At 41.8% G+C, this 19,583-nt stretch overlaps 3 protein-coding genes across 4 annotated transcripts; 2 read left to right on the forward strand and 1 right to left on the reverse strand.

Annotated features, from left to right (window-relative positions):
* The first annotated feature begins 2,066 nt into the window (after positions 1–2,066).
* LOC115686256 (probable glycosyltransferase At5g11130) lies at positions 2,067–3,276 on the forward strand. The gene is made up of 2 exons (XM_030611482.2): positions 2,067–2,421; positions 2,614–3,276. The coding sequence occupies exons 1-2, from the start codon at positions 2,080–2,082 to the stop codon at positions 3,274–3,276; spliced, it is 1,005 nt and encodes a 334-aa protein (XP_030467342.1). The 5' UTR covers positions 2,067–2,079.
* A 7,125-nt stretch (positions 3,277–10,401) lies between these two features.
* LOC115686160 (probable glycosyltransferase At5g25310) lies at positions 10,402–14,959 on the forward strand. The gene is made up of 3 exons (XM_030611366.2): positions 10,402–10,907; positions 12,773–13,130; positions 14,129–14,959. Exons 1-3 carry the CDS (start codon positions 10,531–10,533, stop codon positions 14,795–14,797), a joined length of 1,404 nt encoding a protein of 467 aa, XP_030467226.2. The 5' UTR covers positions 10,402–10,530; the 3' UTR covers positions 14,798–14,959.
* A 62-nt stretch (positions 14,960–15,021) lies between these two features.
* LOC115686158 (ACT domain-containing protein ACR2) lies at positions 15,022–19,022 on the reverse strand. 2 transcript variants are annotated; one of them, XM_056318896.1, is made up of 10 exons: positions 18,779–19,022; positions 18,593–18,655; positions 18,329–18,400; positions 18,171–18,222; positions 17,944–18,058; positions 17,454–17,521; positions 16,971–17,385; positions 16,462–16,760; positions 15,899–16,003; positions 15,022–15,662 (listed from the first exon to the last, which is right to left on the reverse strand). In XM_056318896.1, exons 3-10 carry the CDS (start codon positions 18,397–18,399, stop codon positions 15,324–15,326), a joined length of 1,464 nt encoding a protein of 487 aa, XP_056174871.1. In that variant the 5' UTR covers position 18,400; positions 18,593–18,655; positions 18,779–19,022; the 3' UTR covers positions 15,022–15,323. The 2 variants fall into 2 exon arrangements, with proteins under 2 accessions (XP_056174871.1, XP_056174870.1); XM_056318895.1 differs by lacking the exon at positions 18,593–18,655.
* Between the last annotated feature and the right edge of the window lie 561 nt (positions 19,023–19,583).

Here is a 19,583-nt window from a genome sequence, read left to right on the forward strand (position 1 = left end):
GATTGAAAAGATACGATGGGAATTTAAATGAGATCTTGGTATAGTGTGATTGGTAGAAGTCATGATCGGAATTGGATATGTTGTGATGCCTCATTGTATAGCGATAAGAGTTTAATCAGTCTTTTGCCCTGATCTTTTTATTGCACAATTTTGAAGAGGGTCCATAATAACATAGATTTGAACTTATACGCCAACAATGGAAAGAAAACACAATTTTTAGGCCGGATCTTGTATCTCACCAAAAGAACTCAAAGCATCTTTTCGGCGCAAATAAAAACTTGAAGTATCTTTTATTTTCAAACTTATATCGTGAAATTCCAACTAAATTAATTGATGCTCTAAGATGAACAATAAAGATATGTTACTAAGTCAGCAACAGATGATAGTTTAATACTCAATGCAGATATCTTCTTAATTCATAAATCTTCTATATGTATATTCTGATCTAGATTTATATTTCTCATCTCACAAAAAATTTCTACGCATTCACTAATTTAATCAAAATCAAACTTTTCTCACTTTATTTTTTTTTTTTTGAATAATTTTATGCACTAACATGTATCGTCCTCTTTTTCAATGGGGTATTGTAATATATGGATGTATATATTCATATTCGTAAGTGAATATAATATTGTCATCATATACTTGTATAACCTACAAGTTGCAAAGAGGATTTTCTCTTGGCATTGCTAGAAACTCTTTTTTACAAGATCTGAAATGAAAACATTGTTGAATACTGTAATCTTTGAAAACTTTATATGCTTAATTTTTGTTCAAATCTGCTTTTGACGATTACGGGAATTGTTTATAAATAGAATTAATCGGGTACTCGACCACTGTGAAACCCTAATCCGTCATGATCCAGTTTCACGTAGTTAGATTGATTGGTAACCCACGTAAGAAATCAAATAGGATTTGGGACTATATTTGATTAATTTAGTAGATTACAGGTCATATAATCTAACTTATTATCTAACTATGATATCCTTAATCAGTTAAATTTTAAAAAGTTACAAGATTATCAAGTTAATTTCATCAAATTCTAAACACAAATCATTTTCAAACCAACATTGTCCGTACAAATCTCAATCTCTCCCAATCTCCCTATAGCTTCTTGATAGGTTGTTATCATATTGGGAAAAATTGTTCCAAAATTCCTAAACTTATTGTACGGAGGCCAATTTGGTCATAAATCTTTTAATTGTGCCAATTTAGTTTTAAACATTTTGACGATTTGCCAATTTAGTCATAAACATTTTGATAATTTGCCAATTTAGTCTTAGACCTTTTGACAATTTGTCAATGTTGTCCTTCCGGCCAAAATATCCAAATAATAGGTTTAGGACTAAATTGGCAAATTTTCAAAAAGGTTTATGACTAAATTGATACAAAGAAAAATTTAGGACTAAATTTGGCACATTTGAAAGGTTGACGCAGAGGAAGATGGATTTGGAATATGATTCCAAAAGATAACGTTTATTCTCAATATCGAAGTATTATTTACAATATCTTAGGCGCCTATTTATAGGGAGGTCGCCTTTTGGGAAACAACTAAATATTTAAAATCAAATAATAAAATTAAGAAAAACAATATTAATAGAAGGAAAAGTCTTCAAAACGCATTCTGAAATCTGCAAATCACGTTCGAAATCTTTGAAGGCAATATTGATAAAGGAGAAAATTTTCAAAACGCGTTCTAAAATCTACAAATCACATCCGAAATCTTGAAGGCCTGGAAATCAAGAATTATCTTTGAAAGATCGGAAATCAAGGATTATTTTGAAAGATCGGAAATCAAGGATTTTGATTTGTTATGCTGTTCATGTCATAACTTCTTTGGATCAAAAGTTATGATCGTTTGAAATTAACCCGTCATTTAAGGCAAGGGCGGGAGCTCTCGCTCTTATAACGCTCGTAAGTTTTTATATAGGCATTTGCTATTTGTTCTAAATCAAAGATTTATGATTGAATTGATCTCCGTACGATAAGATTAGAACTTTTTGGATAATTATGTTGATTGATATTGAGTGGTAGATTGTCTCACCTTGTTCGTATCATCCATGCAGGAGCCACAAGGAGATGGAGAAGCGATTCAAGGTGTGGGCCTACAAGGAAGGAGACCCGCCCTTGTTCCACAAGGGCCCGATGAACGACATCTACTCGATCGAGGGCCATTTCATCGACGAGCTCGAGAGCAGCCGGAGCCCGTTCTCGGCCCGTGGCCCCGACGAGGCCCTGGCCTTCTTCGTCCCGGTCAGCGTCGTCAACATCGTCGAGTTCGTGTACCGCCCGTACACCACGTACGCCCGGGACCGCCTCCAAAACGTCGTGGAGGACTACATCGGCCTCGTCTCCCGGAGGCACCCCCATTGGAACCGGACCGGCGGGGCAGACCATTTCATGATCTCTTGCCATGATTGGGTAATTGAGAAATAGCATATTCTCTTTCATAATTTAGTGTAGAAATCACCAAGATTAAACAGTAATTAGGTCTTAAGTTGATTTTTTATTGTACTAGGGGCCGAGTCTATATAGCTTATACTGTTCGTCGTGTGAGATTTGATGGGACCGCTCCAAAAGTGAAAAAAATAAGCATTTTCTTTCTGTGTTTAGGCCCCGGAAGTATCCAATGGCCATCCCCAGCTCTTCAAGCACTTCATCAGGGTCCTATGCAATGCCAACAGCAGTGAAGGTTTCCGACCATCTAGAGACGTCTCGCTGCCAGAAATCTACCTTCCACGCGGAAAACTGCTCTCGCCCCGTCCCGCCCTGCCCCCGGACGACCGCTCAGTCCTGGCCTTCTTCGCCGGCGGCGTCCACGGCCACGTGAGAAAGAAGCTGCTCCGTCATTGGAAGGACAAGGACGACGAGGTCCGGGTACACGGGTACCTCCCCAAGTCGCTCAACTACACCGAACTCATGGGCCGGAGCAAGTTCTGCCTGTGCCCCAGCGGGTACGAGGTCGCGAGCCCCAGAGTGGTGGAGTCCATCTACGCCGGGTGCATCCCCGTGATCATCTCCGACGGATACGTGCTCCCGTTCAGCGACGTCCTCGACTGGACCAAGTTCTCGGTCCACATCCCGGTTGCGAGGATCCCCGACATCAAGAGGATCCTCAAGAGCATCCCCGAGGAGGAGTACCGGGAGAAGCAGAGGCGGGTCATGGAGGTGCAGCGGCACTTCGTGGTGAACCGGCCGGCCGAGCCGTACGACTTGATGCACATGGTGATGCACTCCGTGTGGCTCAGGAGGTTGAATTTGAAGCTGCCGTTGTGAATTCTTTTGGCCAAGGCTTATAGTCTGGACCCGTGGTTGAATTGTATAAACTATATAGTACTATATGTACAAATTGTAAAAGTTTGGGGGTGGAAAGAAAAAGATGGCACTATGTAGCAAAGCAACTAGACCGTGAAGGTGTGCGCAACATATAAATACATATTAATTATAAATTTGGCCGATTTTGTTTATATAAGTCGGATATTTTTTTATTAAAATATATAATATGTTGCCAATAATGAATTTTATAGTAAGTGTTTATTGATAGTCAGTGCATAAGTCATCATGGTCATAAGTTCAGCAACGTCAAAGTGGAACGTGAAGATTGGTGCAAAGGCGGGAGCAGTAGTTGTTATTGTATTGAATTTCAATGTGTATTGTGTATATGAGCAGTTGTGAAGTTAAAGAGGGAAAATCCGGTCGAGGCGCCAGGGATTTCTGACTCGGACCTAAAGATCATCCATTCGAATCGCATCAATTGCGCGCTGACTCCTCTGGTCAGGGCCGCCATACAAGCCAAAGGTCTCGATTAAACCGATTTATGGTTCCATAGACTTCTAGGTATGTGGGTATCAACACTTGTACCTCTAACTGAAGGGACGTATCGAGAACCGAAACAGAACGATCACGCAGAAAACAGAGAAAATAGACGATACACGAATTTACCCAGGTTCACCCTCGATTAGGGTTACGTCCTGCAAAGAGATTTCACTATGTTTTTCGGTTTACAGCCACTCAACTCGTTTTTAATGATCAGAAAAACGAGCAAAATATATATATGCCCCAAACGGGCCCAAAACCTAAACCTATATGAAATCTCTTAATCTCGCACTATACGGGGCAGCCCAAACCCGTTGAGGTTTCGGGCGCCGCCCGAAGCCCCACGCCCTCTCCACCGGCGGCGTGGCGGCAATCCGCCTGACAGGACGGCAATGGAACCCCTGTCAGGGCGCGCTCGAACCCCTTCCGCCAGCCACGACCGGCAATTGGCATCGTGTCGGGGCGCCGCCCGAACCCCCGCATTCCGCACGCATGGGTCACATGTCGTCGGACAACACTTCAATTTCCCTAAGCTCACGTGGGCGTACCCGGTGTGAGAAAAAAGGGTCCCCGAAGTATTCGCCAACTCCAACACTAACTAGGTACGTATCGGACATCTTTACAGCTTTTATTGCAGTTTACATTTACGACACTTTCCTTCAATTTAGTCCAATCATCTCAGTTTGCCACGACTTCTCCAAATCGATTTCACGAACCCAAAATCGAGCGTCCCATTCCTTTCTCGACTCTCGATCGTCTTTTCCACGAGGATTGTGATCGTCTGTTACCGAATTTTACGGAAAATCTAAAGCAATCAGACATAAAATCATGGACTTCGATTGAGTTTTCTTGTTTTATTTCTACGGATGAAAAGCGAGATTGTTTTTAGGGATAAGCGCATTAAAAGTCCTCAAACTTGTCACCAAAGTACAATTGAGTGTCAAAACTTTAAAAATTGTAATTAAGTTCTAAAACTTGTCACGAAAGTACAATTACGCCCTAAAACTTTTAAAAAGTGCAATCAAGTCCTCAAACTTATCAAGTTGGTGCAATAATCAAGCGATAATGACAAAGATAGTCCCTGAATTTTGGCCCAATGTGTAATGTAATCCTTGAACTTTTAATTTAATTAATACGGTCCGTGAACTTTAGCTTAATGTGCAATGTGGTCCCTGAACATTTGGTACATGTTCAAACTAGTCCATGAACTATATAAAAATGTTCAATGTTGTCCCTGAACTTAAATTAATGGAATGATAATATTGAACATTTTCATATAATCCAAGGACTAGTCTAAACATATACTAAAATTTCAAGGACCATATTAAACGAATTAAAAGTTGAAGAACCACATTGAACATCTTCATATAGTCTGGGGACTAGTTTGAACATGTATCAAAACTTCAAGGATCGCATTGAACAGATTAAAAATTTAGGGACCACATTGCATATTGGATCAAAGTTCAAGAATCATTTATGGCATTTTCCCTGCATTCAAGTTCTAAAACGTGTAACATTTTTTATTTGTCAAGTTTGACAGAGTTAATGAAATGACTTGATCGCACTTTTTGAAAATTTTAGGATTCAATCACACTTTCAAGATAAGTTTTAGGATTTAATTGCATTTTCGCAATAAGTTTTAGAATTTTCAATACATTTATCTCGTGTTTTTTTTTTTGTAGGGGGAGTCATGAAAGGAAACAATCCGCATCCACAAGTGAGCTGTGAACATACCGCCAGGATGAGCTGTGGATCGAAACGATGTAGCCTTAGCTTAGAAGTATGCTTTGTTGATAAAAGCACTTAATCTCATCATTAACCCCTTTTTAGCTGAGCTTATTCCCTAATCCTCCTGGTACATCGTCGACACGCATGATTGCCGTTTCGCGCCGTGAAATTAATCGTGTAAATTACGTAATACCAACCGCGAAAAATTAAAAAGTACTTTTCAGGGCACGGTAAGTAAATTTTCGAATATAGTGAAAAATAATAGTAGTCACAAAAAAAGGTTGTATCTAATTAATTTACGTTTTTATAACATTGAGCAGCAAATCCTCTTTTGGGAGACATTATATACAGGGAAAATGAAACAGCTGGTCCTTGAACTTTAATCGAATATTTAATGTGGTCCATGAACTTTAATAGAATGCGTAATGTGGTCCATGAACTTTTAATTTGTTCAATGTAGTCCCTGAACTTTAGTCCAATGTACAATATCGTCCCTGAACTCTTAATTTGTTTAATGTGGTAACTGGATTTTTGACACATGTTCAATTTATTCCCTATACAGCATGAAAATGCTTAATGTAAGTCATTCCATTAATTCAAGTTTAAGGACAACATTGAATAGTTCTGTCGCGACCTAACCTCCCGCGGTGCACCACCTAGGGGTTCGGCTAATGGATTATTAAGTCTAAACTTAACTCGGGCCCTCCCAAGCCCTACTAATTCGCAACTTAGGGTTTAAGTTCTTAACATGCAAATTATTTCAATCAGGAGTTGCCACTAATCTAGTTTTTGGTAGGTCGATTAGAAACCCAAGTAAAGTATCGGGAAAATTACTTTACTCCTACGAACCAGAGATTATGGATTCGGAGACTTGGTTACATTAGATTACTCTAATGCCCTTTCGATACCTTTTCTCTTTTATTTCAAAAAAATATTTGCAGACAGCTTGGATTGATTTTAAACATATCCACTAACATGCGATGTGATTATGCGGTGCGCAACCAATAATAAAATACTCAATAATGCAAAGCAATAAATAAATTATAAGATAGGGACTTACCTCAAAGCAGTGAAAGCATCTGCAATGTTAGTTATAAAATCATATTGACAATCCTAATATGATTTTTAATTAACATGCAATTTCACTCAAATCTTTTTTAGGGTTTTCTCTGATTTAACAAAAACTAAACTTTATGCAATGCATTCTATGTCTAGTATGACATGCGACATACGATTTATTCAAATGTCCTAATTCTAACAACAATTAAATGCACTATCTCTAATGTGGCATGCAAATGAACCTAGACGTGAGATTTCTAATGACAAGAATTAATTTATATGCAACTACTCTAATATGACATGCACGTGGTATTTTTTTATATTTTTTAGTTTAAATTCGGAATAAATAATTAACCTAATTTAAACATGTAATAATAAAATCTAAGAAAAGAATCTAATGTATTCTAAGAAAACAATCAAAATTTATCCTAAACATGCAATCTATTATCTACTCAAATTTTACCTAATCTTTTTGTATTTTTTTTATGGAAAAACAATCAATTCAATTCAAACAAAAGACGGAAAAAAATAGCAATGAACATGACACCCAATCACAAGAAATATTATCCATATCCATTTAAATTTAGAAACAATAGATTGACGAATCATATCTCGAGCATGAGGATCGGATTGGCCAATCTTCCGCACAATCGCGAATCATATCTCGGACGGGAGATCGGATTGACGATTTTTCGCACAATCGCGAATCATATTTCGGGCATGAAATCGGACTGTCGATCATATGCACGTTGTGAAATTAAGAAATAATTCCTAATTTAGAGGCTATTCGGGAATTTAATAGATACGATAATATTATTGAAAGATTCGCACAAGATTGCAATATTTCAAATAAAGAAACAATATACTCGAAAAGTAAATTAGATGAGATTTTTACCTAATTCGAATATTTACTTTTCAAGTTTGAACCGGGGGATGGTGGCGGGCGACGACGAGATGGCTCATTGAGGAGCGCCCACGATGAGGCTCAGCAAGCCATCGTTGGAAAAGGTTGGCGCGGCAGGATGGATTTCGATGTTCCTGGACCAAAAACATAGTCAAAGAATCAAGTGACGAAGCTTTGGCCCATATTGTACTGAATATGCACGGGATTTGTCGGGTGTTGCTGGATTCCGATGAAAATCACCCGGAAATCTCAATCTCGCCGAGCAGCGATTGGGATCTGCTGAAGATGGCTCGCTAGTATGAGATCTCGTGGTGAACGTCGGGCTCGTATGGACCGTCGCGGATCAATCTGCAAAGTAGGAACACTTGAGACGACCATAGTGAGATGCGATAGCTATGATGGCGGCAAGGGACTCCGGGCGAGGCCGAGGACAACGCCCGGTGATTTCTCGGTGACGTAAGTGCAACAACAGCAGGATCCGTAGGTTGGGCCTCACGATGCAAACCGGGGAGGTTCGGCTTGTGTGAGGACGTCGCGGGGGGCTCCGCGGCTGGTCGTCGGTGTCGATCGCCTGGGGCGCGAGGCGCTTGATGTCAATGCTGCGAGTTGGGCGTGACCTAGGGTACTCGAAGCGCGTCACTGACAGGACGCTGATATCGGATGATAGGGTTAATTCCAAAAAAAAGCACCAACTTTAGGTCGAGGGACAATTTTGGCCCCAACTTTTTTTTGTCCCGTAAAAAAGCACCAACTTTAGGTCAAGGGACAATTATGGCCCAAACTTTTTTTTGTCCCGTAAAAAAGCACCAACTTTAGGTCGAGGGACAATTCTGGCCTGAATTTTTTTTTTGTCTCGTAAAAAAGCACAAACTTTCACTTAAATCCCAAATCTGGCCCTTATTGACTTAAAACCATTGATTTTCCAACTTGACTATTCTACCTTAGCAATAAATCCATGTGATTTGCTGACTGGATTTAAAGCATTATTCATTGTCTTATTCTCTGAACCACAGCTTGAAGAATAACGGTGAAACTGTTCGTCTCCTCCACTTCACCAGCAAGTAAAAAATATCTCTAGATTGAATCTTTCTGGCCAAACTTCGTCGTTTTGTCGTAATCTGAAGCTGTAGACCATCGCCCGTCGACAGACGCCATGGAAGAGATTCGCCAAGCTCCCCACCATAACTTTTTTTTCTTAAATAAGGGTAATTTCATACAGAAAGTCAATGGGGGCCAAATTTGGGATTTAAATGAAAGTTAGTGCTTTTTTACGAGACAAAAAAAAGTTCGGGCCAGAATTGTCCCTCGACCTAAAGTTTGTGCTTTTTTTATGGGACAAAAAAAAGTTCGGGCCAGAATTGTCCCTCGACCTAAAGTTTGTGCTTTTTTTATGGAACAAAAAAATATTCGGGCCAGAATTATCCCTCGATCTAAAGTTAGCGCTTTTTTTTTAAATTAACCCTAATCCGATAAGTGCGTCGACAATCAATGGCTGCTTGCTGGCTCGGTGCTAGAAATTCTGACTTCGCTATGAGAACTAAGTCAAGTGGTTGTATCTCTTTCGTGGCCGCGTCTTTCAGTACGTGTGGCCCCCCTCTCGCTATGCTTCCACTCACGATTTTTTCCACTGGCAAATTCATGGACTCACGAATATTTTCTTTCCTCCTTCTTTTCAATCAAATATTCCCTTTATCGACTAAATCTTGCTCTCGGTTATTTATTCCCTCAAATAGTTGATCTCACAAATATCATGAGAATTATACCGATTATTTCATTCTTATTTGCTATGTGACTAAAATCTTGATAATATCAAGCTTTATTGCTTTAAATTGTCATCAAATTTTCCTAACTTGATACACATGATTTCGGCCACGGCAGGTTTAGTTCAGTTAAGCTCAGAATCATTCACTTGATTCCATCTGCCGCCGATCCAATGCAAATACAATTATGTGAGCCTAAATACTAATTCAAATGCTCCTGATCTATATGTAATTTAACTAATTTTTTGTCTAGGAACCGGAATCGATTCCTAATTTTATATGCAACGAGCGACTGACTGGATCGCCAAAATTTAGATATCAATAAGTTTCATGCAATTCAGAGATTAAATTAAATATGTACCAAAAGTTCATATACTATATTACATAAATTAAAATTTATACATTAAATTAAAATTTAAAATCACATCAAATAAATTATAAATTTATTGCGTTGAGTCGAAATTTAGAAACTAAATGTTTGGTTTTCGCTCGGGCGTGTGTATATGTATAGGGCTTCACATCACATCACATCACATCACGCCCTCCACGATGTCAGTTACGGCGTCGCACCGTCTTCTTCCCGTCGCGCGTGGCATTTTCGTAAATTCTCCTCCCCCCTCCCCGCCCGCCCCCTCCATTTCCCCCCCTCAAAAAGCCCTCCCGTAACCGCTTTCCCTCGCTTTCCCGAGAACACCACACCCCCGAGCTCTCCCACCCCCACCGGAGCGAAAAAGCTCCGTCGTTCGTCCGCCTGGAAACGAAGCTCGATCGGAGTCGGAAGCTCGGAGATGGAGGCTCGCCGGAGAATCGCCGCGCAGGCTGCTCTCTGCTCGGCGTGCCTGGCGGCCGTCGCCGCCCTGGTCCTGCTGTCGTCGTCGTCGTCGTTCGATTTCGGCGAGCTGGCCAGGTTCGTTCCTGATCCCTGGGAGCCGAAGTCCGGCCCGCCGGCGGTTCGCCGGTCGGTGGTGCGGGAGCAGGCGGCGACGAGCTCGTCGTCGAGCGATCCGGTTCGAGCCGCGAGCTTCGCGTCCGCCGCCGGAGTTCGGCCGAGCCCGCGCGGAAGCACGACGGCGGCGGCGATCGTGAGTTTCAGTAGCTGAGTGTAGCGATGCGCATGACCGCTGCTAGTTCTCTCTTTCGCGGCTCCTTCAATGGAAGCTTCACTGTTCTGACCTGCGTGATCGTCGAACCAGGATCTTCATAGGAGCACGTTGCTCCTTCGAAGAGATCGTCTCTGCATCTCCTTTTTTGTGTGTCGATCGCATGCTTCGCGGCTCGATTGCTCGTTTTTGCCTTCTCTCGCTCCCTTCGTTAGATGTTTCTCTGTTCCGACCTGTTCGATCGCCGAACGAAAATCTTCATACTGAGTGCATTTGTTTTCGCGCTTTCGTGTTTAGTTTGATTGATGCTACGTATTTAGATTTAGTTCGAGCGCTTCTCAATTTTAACAACAGTCCTTCGATCCGATCCGATCCTCAGAGAAAGACCGAGAAAGCTAGCGAAGAACGAAAATTGGAGCTAGGATTGGCGCGAGCGCGTGCGGCGATTCGGAAAGCCTCGAAGCTCGGCGATCGTCCTTCCAACCGCAGCGGCTATGACACCGCAAAGGCCGTGTACCGCAATCGCCGCGCGTTTCTCCAGTAAGTTCCTCGGATTCATGTTGTTTTCCGTCTCTGAATTGCTTCATGCATCACCTAGTTCGACTTTGGTTCTGCAATTAACTTTGTTGATTCCACGAACATGCTATAACATTGGTCTCTCCACTTTCACGTCACCTTGGTATTAGCTCTTCTAGTGATTCTGCATGCATCATTGGGTGATGACAGTTAGCTTAGTCCAAAGTAAACACGACATGTCAATTCGTTACTCCAACCTATGGAAACACACCTTTTAAAATACTCAAAACCACGTTTACAATGGGGCAATGCTGGAACCTAGAGATACTAAAACAAGTTTAAGGAATTGATTTCGACCCATACTTTTGTCCGAGGGCGCTCGAAGATAATCCGCTCGTCGACCGAAAATTCACGGTTTCATCGCGTCATTCGGTAAACCGGTATTGAATCGACAGCATTGGCATCCCATCCTTGTGTAGTGATAACACCGAGTATTACTTCAAGTTAAAGACCCCCCCTGCTTCACCTATCATGTCCCTGATCATGTAGAAAGAAAAACCTTGTTGTTCAAGCCGCGCATGCGCTCACCTTCTTCATGGCACGCACACGTGTCGCCTTCCTGCACTCAAAAGGCTGTGGAAAAAAAAGGAAGCAGTGTGCTCATTGGTAATAAGTAATTGGCTCGGGGAAGTGGCACTCGACCCTGAAATTAAGTGGGTGGAGCAACTTCTGCGAACTCCAATGAAATTGTGGATGCGATGTGCTTAGTGTTAGTGAATGGTCCCTCGTCCACTTCCACCCACTAATCTTCAAGATGGTGAAAAAAGCACTCATGTTCAGCAGACTGTCTAGTTGGGCTGCTAGAAATTTTTTTCGCAGTAGACTCGTGGACCACATTGCTTTTTCCGGTCATGACACTCTCTGCCCTCTCTCGTTATAGCTTAAGAGACCTTGTGCATTTAAGGCCAGGCAGCATTACTCTAAATAATACTAATGGTATAGAGATGCTAAGAAGATATCACTAAACATTTTGTTTTGTGAAGTTGGGGTTTGGGTCGTTTTCTTTTCTTTAATTTTTTTGCTATATGAGGTATTAAAACTTTTAGTTAAACTAATCTCTAAAGATATACAGAAATCACTGCTTATGGTTTCATCAAGTTATAGTGTAGAATGCCTAAAAGTAGAAGAAGATGAAAAGTCGAGGTATTTAGAAAGCTCTTGCAAAGTCTATTTAAGATACTTTCATGGAGTTTGTCCTTGTCAAAACTTTTATTTTATTTACCTTTTTCACTGCTCTAATTTGAAATACATAAGTTACAAAAATAGTTAATTTACCTTATAGTGGAAAATTAAATTATATAGTTCTTAAAAATTACAAAATCACGGATTGATTATACAGGGCATTGAAAATATGTTCGTCGCATAGCTAAAACGGTAGTTACACGGCATTGCAATTATAGTACAGCTTTTTAACAAAGATACAATACCTTTGGCCAAAAAACGAATAAGCTAAAAAAGGATACGGCCTCTATACCATGTAACTTGTGATTTTGCTTCAAGTTTTTTTTATTTTTTTATTTTATGTTTGACTTATACCCCAAGTCTGTGTCGATTCTTGATTATATCATTATGGTCTAGTGCCGATTACGCTAATCATGTACGTGCTAACTGGTACCATTGCAATATCTTTATCTTAATCCCGACGATATGGAGGATACATCATGATTTTCCCAGTTCCTCAACTCCAAATTATGATGAGGGACGTCCACATGTAGTACCCACGAAGCCACAGTAGGCCCCTGATAATGCTTGGTCCAATAAGAACCAGAATGATGACTTGTCCATTTAAGTAGTTCCTTAATAAAGCTAATTCCCATAAATATATGCAGGAGTTACATGGAGATGGAGAGACGGTTCAAGGTCTACGTGTACTCGGAAGGGGAGCAACCCATCGTCCACGACGGGCCGTGCAAGGACATCTACACCATGGAAGGCCGGTTCATCCACGAGATGGAGCATGGGTCATCATCGGCCAGGTTCAGGACGCGGGACGCGAGGCACGCCCATGCCTACTTCATGCCGTTCAGCGTGACCTGGATGGTGAGGTACCTGTACAAACCTCCCACATACGACTTGACCCCTCTCCGGCGGTTCGTCGCCGACTACGTGAGGGCGGTGTCGGCGAAGTACCCGTTTTGGAACCGAACTCGTGGGGCTGACCACTTCATGGTGGCCTGTCATGATTGGGTGAGTCGTCGTCGCTCTCTATAGCGCTCCTACCTCGTATTGTTTCATGAAAATTTTGTGCCTTCTTTTTAGTTGGCAATTTAGGGCTTTGATCATGCTTCTTTGCTTCTACGTCACATCATGAGTTCTGGCATTAAATAACCAATGTATATATCTTTTTGTCCTAGCTAGATTTTAGCCTGGTCTTTAAAGGTATAGATAATTAAACGTGATGATAGCTTATCGTTTGAAGCCTTTCAATGCAAGTAACTTTTATAGTCCACCCTTTGCAGTTGTAGGAGTATAAAATCTCGATCTGATATGATTAAAGCTGTTAATGTTCGACCAAAAAAAAAAAAAGCTGTTAAATGAGTGGCTTGTACCTTTCCAAGTAGGGCTTACGTAAGAACATTAAAAACTTCGGGTATTGTCTTTCTGTGGCCAAAATTTAATAAGGTTATAAACAAAAGTCATTCAATTTCTTGACTGCCTGTCTACTTTCTAGTGTCGATGTTATGAAACAAAAATATCATGGACAAAAAACTGCTTATAGAATAAAATAAAAATATTACGGTGTAAACCAAGCCCATCTGAACCGTTGATCATATGAGCTCCACAATGAAGCTCGTACTATTAATAATTCAAATCTTTCGAATTGATTTTGTCCCATAGTTATGTGTAATTAATTGGTAGCCGCATTAAATTCATAACTGAAGACATTTTGCTCAGCAGATTTCGGGGCTTAAGATTTTGCAAGATGATTACAAAATTGAGATTCTTTGATCACTACCTTTGAGGTCTAGGAATTCATAACAAGATATCATCAGAGCATGTTGTAGAATCGAAACCCTTTACATCTCAAGAAGAATCACATGGAAGTGATGAACATATCAATAAATTGTTCATATCAATCTTTATTTGGGCAAATAATCGTTTACAAACAATATTAGTAATTCATCTTGGATGAGACCTTGATTGATATTTGGATTCTCAATACGACGAAACCGTTCCAATTGCAGGGCCCTCATGCATCCCTTGGCGATCGCCATCTCTACAACAACTCGATCCGTGCCTTGTGCAACGCCAACGCCTCGGAAGGCTTCAACCCTCAGAAGGACGTGAGCTTACCCGAAATCCACCTCCTGGACGGCAACATCTCCCCTAAACTCCTCTCCCCGCAGCCGCTGAACGTCCCTCGCCCGCTCCTGGCGTTCTTCGCAGGCGGCCTCCACGGCCCGATCCGGCCTCTCCTCCTCCGCCACTGGAAGGACAAGGGCGACCCCGAAGTCCACGTCTACGGGTACCTCCCCAAGCACTTGGACTACTACACCCTCATGCTCCAATCCAAGTTCTGCCTGTGCCCCAGCGGACATGAAGTGGCAAGCCCTAGGATCGTCGAGGCCATCTACGCTGAGTGCGTGCCGGTCATCATCTCGGAGCACTACATCTTGCCGTTCAGCGACGTGCTGGACTGGGATGCCTTTTCGGTCAAGGTCGAGGTGTCGGGGATTCCGAGGCTGAAGGAGATACTGAAGGCGGTGCCGGAGGATGAGTACAGGAGGTTGAGGCAGGGCTTGAAGGCTGTGAGGAGACACTTCGTGCTGAACCAGCCGGCGAAAAGGTTCGATGTGTTCCATATGGTGTTGCATTCTATATGGCTTAGGAGGCTGAATCTTAATCTCGGATAGATAATTCCAATCTCCATTGACCTAAGAACGTGGTGTCATGCATAGAGTAAATAGATCCACGCTTCAATAGAAACCTAACAACTCAAACCAATCTAGAACAGTTTGACTTGGTTATACTACATCTTCAAGTATATTCCATTGAACAAAGTGGGATTTTTAGAAGGGGGGAAAAGTGGATGCTCGTCGATTCGAATGGCAAACCCATGAATTGCAGACGAGAATCATGGTCAAACTTTCCGATCGCAACTTCCATTATTTACAATCCAAGGTAAACGAAAACGCCGATTATTCATGTACAATCCGTTCCCCAATTGAAAGGCCTTCTCTAGAACTGACTCTACAATTCTACCATGTCAAGGTCCCTTTATTTACAAGCCTAAAAGAATCGTCTAGCAGCATTTCATTTCTTCCCTCTTCATCGGCCTTTTGTTTCTCTGCCCTTCTCTCATGTACAGCTTCCCAAGATTAATATATAGTGGAACAGCCTAGAGAGAATGTAAGTAGCTGCGTTTGATATTTCGTATCGCTAGATGGTGACAAAGTTGTGGGAGAGCCGTTCGATCCGAGACTTCAAAAATCCTCCGAGGGATGAGAAGGGCGTGTTCGGCTTCTCGGGCGAGCCCTGTCCCTTGGTCTCGGTCTGCACGGCGAGCTTTATAGGGCCCATCTCTCTCTTCATGCGATCCACGAACTCCATGTCCACTTCGTTCCCCGAGATGTCCTTCAAGTAGAACGCGTTCACCGCCTTCTCCCCCTGTGTTTCCACGTCCGCTCGGACCACAGCTAGTCCGTTCTCGCGGAGCACCCTTGTTATGTCGGAGAGCAACCCGATTCTGTTGTTCGCACATAATTCTAGCCTGAACCCCTATTTACCAATAGACAAAAAGCTAAGGTTATGACGGAAGATGGCTTTGCAACGATCATTATAAACTCATGGGCTTTGATGACGATGAGATGAACTATTCTCCTGTTTGAAGAAATTTCACTGAAAGCTTCTTTATATCAAGTGGTATGCCATACCGGCTACTTCGATCCGGAACTACCACTATGTAGTTGCACCTAAACTAAGTAGCATTATATTTGAAGATTCGGTGGTGTTACCTCACAAACTCGCCGCTCAATAGCAGCCTCCAAGCACTTCATGACGCGCTCTTTCTCGCTGTCTGTGCTCAATGCACTGCCATCTATATGCCGGATGAAATACTCCTGCAGATGACACGAAAAGAATGTTATAACCAAGAGATGACTGATTTAGGATCTTGATCTTTAACCAGTTTGATAAATTCTCTCATTCGAATTAGATCTTTGCCTACATAACAAAATACAATGCTTAGGGGAACTATAGTTTAGTTTCTAGAGAAATGTTTGATCCCATGAAATTTATGAGCTACGTCAATTTAGTTAGTATGCGGAAATGATAAGGGATGTAGGTAATCTTAATACCATGACTGACCTAGAAATTTGCTGTCAAATTTAAGTTTTGCGCGCCTTAAAAAATGATTAGTAGCTTACAACGTAAAGAAAACGGACGAGAGATGCAGCTAGTTATCACGTAATATGACAGATAAAACAAGAGATCAATTAAATAAACAAAAATCAGATATCGGACCATCTATTTTCCATTAATTGTCATGCAGACCAGGAGTTGTATTTAAGAAACATACCTGATATGCATAACCTCCCCGAGCACAAGCTGATGCATGAAATATAACATACTGCATGTCCGTAAGCGTGCAAACAGTGTCGAACATGAGCCGACGCCGATCCTTGCACTTGATGTTCACTACCGAATATCCTTTTTCATTCCATTCTTCGATGGAGATCCTCAAATTTTGGCCATTTCTATCCGGTCCCAACCCCATCGGTATGATTGGTGAGCTCGAAGACTCGGAAGCTGGCTCATCGAAGTCCCTCACAGAGAGCATAAGCTGATGCAACCGGCGCTCGACGTTCGTCATCATACCTAAATCAAAGAATATGGAATACCCGTCATATGTGCAATCGAGAGCTTGCGATAACGCTTAGTGAAGTTGATTTTAGAGGACTTTCTTGGAAAATGGGTTGCTCTTTTTTTCTTAAACACTGAATCAAAGACTCTAAAGAAATTGTAGGATCGAAAGATGCGAAAACCAAAAACCTCAGTAAGCAATTTGGGATGCTTAGTAAAATGTACCTTCCCCTCCTTGAAGATCAGAAGCCTTCACTTCCCGTTGGTTTGGTGGAGCAGCCCTCTGTGAACCGGATGTTTGGTTTGCTCGGAGCACCATGGTGAGGTGGTCTTCGATTGTGGCAAGCCGACTCCGGTCTTTGATTGGGGTGTTGGTGCGCTGATCCGAAATGTAGGCAACACAAGCGAGGTGGGTGTTGTGGCTCCATGCGTGAGCTTCGACAATGTTGCAGTGGAGGTCGGCTAGAGTGGCTGAGATCTCTGAGAAGAGTCCCGGCCGATCTGTCCCAGTCATCTCGATGGCCGTATGCTCATTGTAATGCTCGGACAACAGTAGAGTGCTGTTGGTATATACTTTGGCCTTGGCTTTCGGTGACGATGGTGATGCTGAGCTGGAAGTTTCCCTTGTTGTGTCAATGGCCTGCATATGCTTTGTCACATTAGAATATGGTGCATCGTTAGATAGCAAAGAGAGAAATTAATCACTACCTGCTGAATATAGTCGATGACTCTCTGGTCTCCAATTTTGTTTCCATGCTCATCTTTAACGTAAAAAACTGTACAAATGAAGAAAAATCGACGGTCACCAACATATAATATAAGTAGCTAAACTCACAATGACCTCATGCTGTTATTGCTTCAATTTTCCATCCAAAAATCAGTCTTAAATGTACTATATATATATGGCCGCGTTTAATCGGATTTCTTGAGAACTGTAAGAAATTAAGACTAATGGCAATCGAACAGCTATAAATCTTTGCAAATATTTTGTTCACTCCATCACATTGCTGTACAAATAGTATAGCTAACATTGTTCAATCTGAAGTTTAGTGTTCCTAACTTATGGAATACACGAATGAGGTAATAAATTTATTTAGGCATCCATTGACTTCTTTCTCACATGAATCAATTAGCGAAATTGCACTAAATCTCTTAGTATTTGTAGCACTTTGGGGGTAGGGGAAAGAAGCATTAGTACCATCCATGAACCATCCCCCATCAGAAGAAATGTAGCTCTTGGAGATGGACAGGTTCATGTCCGTCAACACTTGGACAACTTCCAGGAGCAGCCCTTGCTTGTTTACGCTATCGACCTTTCGAAAAACAACGTGACTTAGTCATTATCTGTAAACCTTGGATGAATTAAGTGAATAGACGAAATCACAAGGGTGCTCATGTAAGAACTGATAATTAACTGAATAGTACCTTAATCACTGTGCAATCTTCCATGCTTTCATTATCAATGCTAACTCTGCAGCTGCAACCGATAAATGATCGAGACACAGATAAGTCTTTAGCATATGACTAACAGGTTCTAACAATTACAAAGCACGTTTGATCAGTCAACAACGGAGAATGCTTACGTAGGGCCATATATCCTCTCGCGGAGGTTTTCGAAGTCGGGATCAAAGTAAGGCCAACAAACTTTCTGCATCCTGCAACAAACGAATAGACAAATAAACAAATTAGTTTAACAATAAGACAAAGCCCTTGATCATGAAAGAAATGACAATACGGAGTTGCTGCTAATGTCATCAAACATAGAGTTCGTGTGCAGTAATAATATTCACACATTAATGTTTGAAAATGAAAATGGAAAAGCATATGCATATTTTGACCCACATAACTTTTTAGGGTTTTTGTATCACCATAAGAAGTTTGCATATTCAAGAAAACTTGTGTGCATGAAGCTGGGAAGAAAATTCAAACTGAAAAAGTGTGAGAAAGATGGGATGTTCCACTGGGTATTGCATGTATATTTCGAGGTATATAAAGCGTTCTTGGACAAGCTCAGAGAGAGAAAGAGGGCTTACTCAGCTGCACCCGCCAACCTGAGCAGCCTTCGGAGCAGGAGAAACGAAGGTGAGAGAAAGATTATGCTGAAGAAAGGTATATGCGTTTACTTTCCCCTTTGAAATGGGAACAGCACCACTCCCTTTTCTCCTTTTGTATCTCTTCCACAGAGAGAGAGAGAGAGAGAGAGAGAGAGAGAGAGAGAGAGAGAGAGAGAGAGAGAGAATGTTGGGAGGTGATGATGATGAGGTGGGGTTGAGGTCTGCGAAGGGTAGAGAGATGAGGTTAAATAGGGGAGGAGAACGAACGAGAGGTACGCATTGGAGAAGATTCAGAGAAGAGCGCGAGAGAGGGCACGTACCCCTCCTTCATCATTACATGCATTGCCCGCAAGTCAAACCATACTTATCGCCACGTTTTTCATATATATCTCGTCTCATCTGCATATTCTTCTTCTTCTTCTGATAAGAAAAGGATACTATTCTTCTTGCTGTATCAATCACCAAATGATTACGTAATTAATCAGGTCCGTCAATGACATTGGTAGGGCCCAGGGATCTCTCCTTTGTTCTTGGCCTCTTCCTTCTTGGCTGGAAACCACCTGTGTTTCTGGTGCAATGGAGTTGAAGTTTCTAGGCAGGTGCAAAGCTTTGGGAATCGAATACGAACACGTCGCTGGGAATGTTGTGGGCAATCAGTGCTTCCGTGATCCTCTTCCTGGGGTTTGGCCAGTTTTGGTCACATGTGGATGGACACTATTCATCTATATTCCAATCCATGCAACATTATTGGATTGTCGTCATACACTACGTCGGCGACTGATAC

This window comes from Syzygium oleosum, unplaced genomic scaffold (assembly GCF_021117445.2).
Source record: "Syzygium oleosum isolate NSW1041296 unplaced genomic scaffold, Sole_v2.1 Sole_v2.16, whole genome shotgun sequence".
NCBI classification, from domain to species: domain Eukaryota; kingdom Viridiplantae; phylum Streptophyta; class Magnoliopsida; order Myrtales; family Myrtaceae; genus Syzygium; species Syzygium oleosum.